The following is a 3,605-nucleotide window of genomic DNA, read 5'->3' on the forward strand; positions in this document are numbered from 1 at the left end:
CCTCACTGATTTGAAATCCCAAAATGACCCCAAACACATTTCAAAACTTTTGAAACACTTCCTAATGGTTCCATTATCATCCCTTATCATAACTCAACTCAAAAATCACTGCTAAACACGAAGAAGGTATAAAATAAAATTATAAAATTTTTGGGTCTAACACAAGATGAGAGCTCTTGAGAATCAACTTTTCAATTACATTATTAATTTTCGTGATATTGATTAAATATTCTCTAATTCGAGTGGACTTGTGAAACTTTCTAAAAAGTTAGCTAAGACAAAGAAGCATTTAAACTATTCTCTTGTATTTCTTTTAGTGAAGTTTGATTTGATTTTATTCGTTGCCACTGCATTAGTTGAAAGAGCTTTTTCGATAATGAAGTACATCAAGAATGACTTGCGGATGAATACACGATGAATTTTTAGATGATTGCATAGTGTCTTATGTAAAAAAAAAAGTATTTAAAGATGTATCTAGTGAGTCTATTATAAAGATATTTCAAGAGCTGAAGCCTTGTCAAATGTATTTGTGATTCTAGCTTAAACTGGAAATCACTTTCTTACACTATGTGTCAAATATATTTTGCTATGTCTCTATGAAGTTACTAGTTGACATATTTATCTTATTTCATCTTCTTAGTTTATTCCCTTTTATTTTGTTATTTTTCTTTCAAGATTTTTTTGGGTAGTTGTTGATTTGATATAAACAGAAAAAATGATGATATTTGAGATTTCAACTATTGAATAGAGAAGAATTTTAAGTTGAAGTTGTGATTTCTCTTGATCAACTTCACTTAGCGAGTCTCTCACTTCCTCCTCAAATTTTTCTTCAAATTGGGACACTAAGGTCAGTACAATTTTTCATGTACTTTAAGTTTAATTTATATGTATACAAATTAGTCTTCCCAAACTCCATTTATGAGATTACTTTGGATAGGTTGTTGTACAATAATTCATACACTGCTTTTCTTTCTTTTTTCACCTCTTGGTTCTAAAAGTATGAATACCCTTAACAAAAAATCTAACTCCGCCGCTGCTTACAAGAAGACACATTTATTGTTGTTAACCTAGAAGAAAATTCTTATAATCATAACTCTCACTGATGTGTCAGGCATTCAAGCTGCCTACCCAAGTCGTGCCACATGCCATTGCATTAATTTAGGAAAAAATTCAATTATATTCCAAAAAATAAAAAGTTTATAATAAAAATAGGCAAGTTTTTGTTTACAACAAAAAAGCCATTAGTACATTTTGTTTTTTTGTTTTTCCTTTTTTCAGCAATAATTTTTTTTAAAAAAAGACTTTTTTGTTATTCTTTTTGTCTGCGTTTTACTATATTAAAAGGACTTTTTTTCATTTTTTTTAATAACATTTTTTTCGTGCAACCCTTTTTCATGTATCAATGTTGTATAAATGATGTACAAACATGCATACATGATGTGCAAATAACTATGTAGTGTTTACGTAATATATCAATATTGTATAAATAATTATATAGTATATATTTAATGTCTCAATATTATATAAATAGTGCAAAAATGTGTATTGTGAAAGGAAGATCAATAGAAAAACTGAGATTATTAGCTGAAGTTTCAAAAATAACATTCTCTCACGTCACTAACTTTCTAACGTTCTTCTTACAAACGATCACTGTTGACCGACCAGCGACTCCGACGGAGCTGACGTGCTGGCACAGGTAAGGGTCAATTCTCTCTCCCTTTCTCTACCCTAAGTTTTCTCTCTTCACGACTCCCTCTCTACCTCAAATTTCCTTTTTCACATCGCTACTAATATCGCCGGAGGATCTAGCTTTTCTATCGGCTGGACTCCGGCGACGGCGTAAGGTGAAGCAGTGATCAGATCCGTTTAAAATAGTGGATCAGACGATGATTGATAAACAGATTTTCAGCAACAACAGGATACTCCGACGATATTTTCAGCGATACCTGATGAACTATTTCCAGCAGCTCTATTCGGGCAACTCAGTTTTCGACAACAACTTTGTTGTAACCAGCAAACACAGTGCCCGGTGATATCTGAACCTTTTTCTTTACTTACGTTTTACAGTTTAGTTTCATCGTATAGTTTAGTTTCTTTGTATTGTATTGTTTTATTTTTAATTATTTTTCCCTATTATTTTTTATTTTTCCATTATCAGCTTCTTGTGACTATCGTTGTTGTGCAGTTCTAGCTAATTAGGCCGGATATCATTTTCTTGTGCATATATGTTGTTCTCTATTTTGGTACTGTTGCTTTCTTTTTTTGTTTGTCAGTCAGTCCACTGGTCTATTTGGGGCTTTGTTACGATCATTGAGTAATGGCTGTGGGGGTTGATGATGAAGTAGGGTCATGTTCGAGAGGGTTTGGGGTAAGGGCAGTTTTAGGAGGGAGGTAAAGAGGAGGGCAGGGGTGGGTGTGGGGTCTAGACTAGGTGGTCGGGCTGGTTTGGGAAGGGGTAAAAAAGATAGGCAAGAGGTGAGAGGAGATAGGTTGAGGGTAGGGTCTTGGAACATAGGGACCCTTCAGGGTAAGTCCGTAGAGTTGGTAAAGATCTTTAAGAAGAGGAGGATTAATATTGTGTGTGTTTAGGAGACTAAGTGGGTAGGCTTTAAGGATAGAGATATGGATAGGTACGAGTTGTGGTACTCTGGCAATGAGAGGCGGCGTAATGGAGTGAGCATCTTAGTGGATGAGGAGCTAAGAAGGCAGGTGGTGGAGGTTAAGAGGGTCAGTGATAGGTTGATAATAATTAAATTGGTCATTGGGGGGTTTTCGTTGCATGTGTGTAGTGCTTATGTGCCATATGTGGGCTTAGATGAGGAGGTGAAAGTGAGTTTTTGGGAGGCTTTGGAAGAGGTAGTAAGAAGCGTGCCTAGCTCAGAAAAGATTATCATAGCAGGGGACTTCAATGAGCACATTGATGTTGCCCCGGGAGGTTATGAGGATGTGCATAAAGGGTTTGGTTTCAGTGGCAAAAATGGTGAGGGAGTTGCTCTGTTGAATTTTGCGATGGCGTTTGGGTTGGTGGTTGTGAATTCGAGCTTCTCGAAAAAGGAGGAGCACCTGATTACCTTTTGAAGCGCATCAGCCAAGACTCAGATTGACTTTCTGCTGCTTCGGAAGGGGGATAGGGTTCTTTGTAAGGATTGTAAAGTCATCCCGAGTGAGCATCTTTTGACTCAGCACAGGCTTCTGGTTATGGACTTGTTTATCAAGAAGAGCAAGAAGAATAGGGTAGGAGAGGGTCGACCCAAAATTAAGTGGGGTGGCTTAACGCCAGTTAGTGTACTAGAGATAGGGAAAAATGTAGCAGAAATGAGGGTGTGGGAGTGTAGAGGGGACGTGGATGTTATGTGGGACAAGGTGGCCAGCTGCATCAGGGAGGTGGGTAAAGAGGTGTTGGGGGATTCAAGGGGTCGAGCAGGTCGGCATAAGGGTGATTGCTGGTGGAATAATGAAGTTAAGAAGAAAGTGGAGTTTAAGAAGAGGGTGTATGTTAAGTTGATTGAAAGTAATGAGGAAGAGGAGAAGCGAGTAAATAGGGAGGTCTACAAAGTTGCTAGGAAAGAGGCTAAGTTAGCAGTTACGACTGCTAAGACAGCAGT

The 3,605-nt window shown here is 37.2% G+C and overlaps 1 protein-coding gene across 1 annotated transcript; it reads left to right on the forward strand.

Moving 5' to 3' along the window:
- Positions 1-2,622: 2,622 nt before the first annotated feature.
- On the forward strand, positions 2,623-3,078 carry LOC107857887. Its single transcript, XM_047407732.1, has 2 exons — positions 2,623-2,705; positions 2,790-3,078. The coding sequence occupies exons 1-2, from the start codon at positions 2,623-2,625 to the stop codon at positions 3,076-3,078; spliced, it is 372 nt and encodes a 123-aa protein (XP_047263688.1).
- Positions 3,079-3,605: the final 527 nt, after the last annotated feature.

The sequence above is a fragment of the Capsicum annuum genome, chromosome 2 (assembly GCF_002878395.1).
Source record: "Capsicum annuum cultivar UCD-10X-F1 chromosome 2, UCD10Xv1.1, whole genome shotgun sequence".
Lineage (NCBI taxonomy): Eukaryota > Viridiplantae > Streptophyta > Magnoliopsida > Solanales > Solanaceae > Capsicum > Capsicum annuum.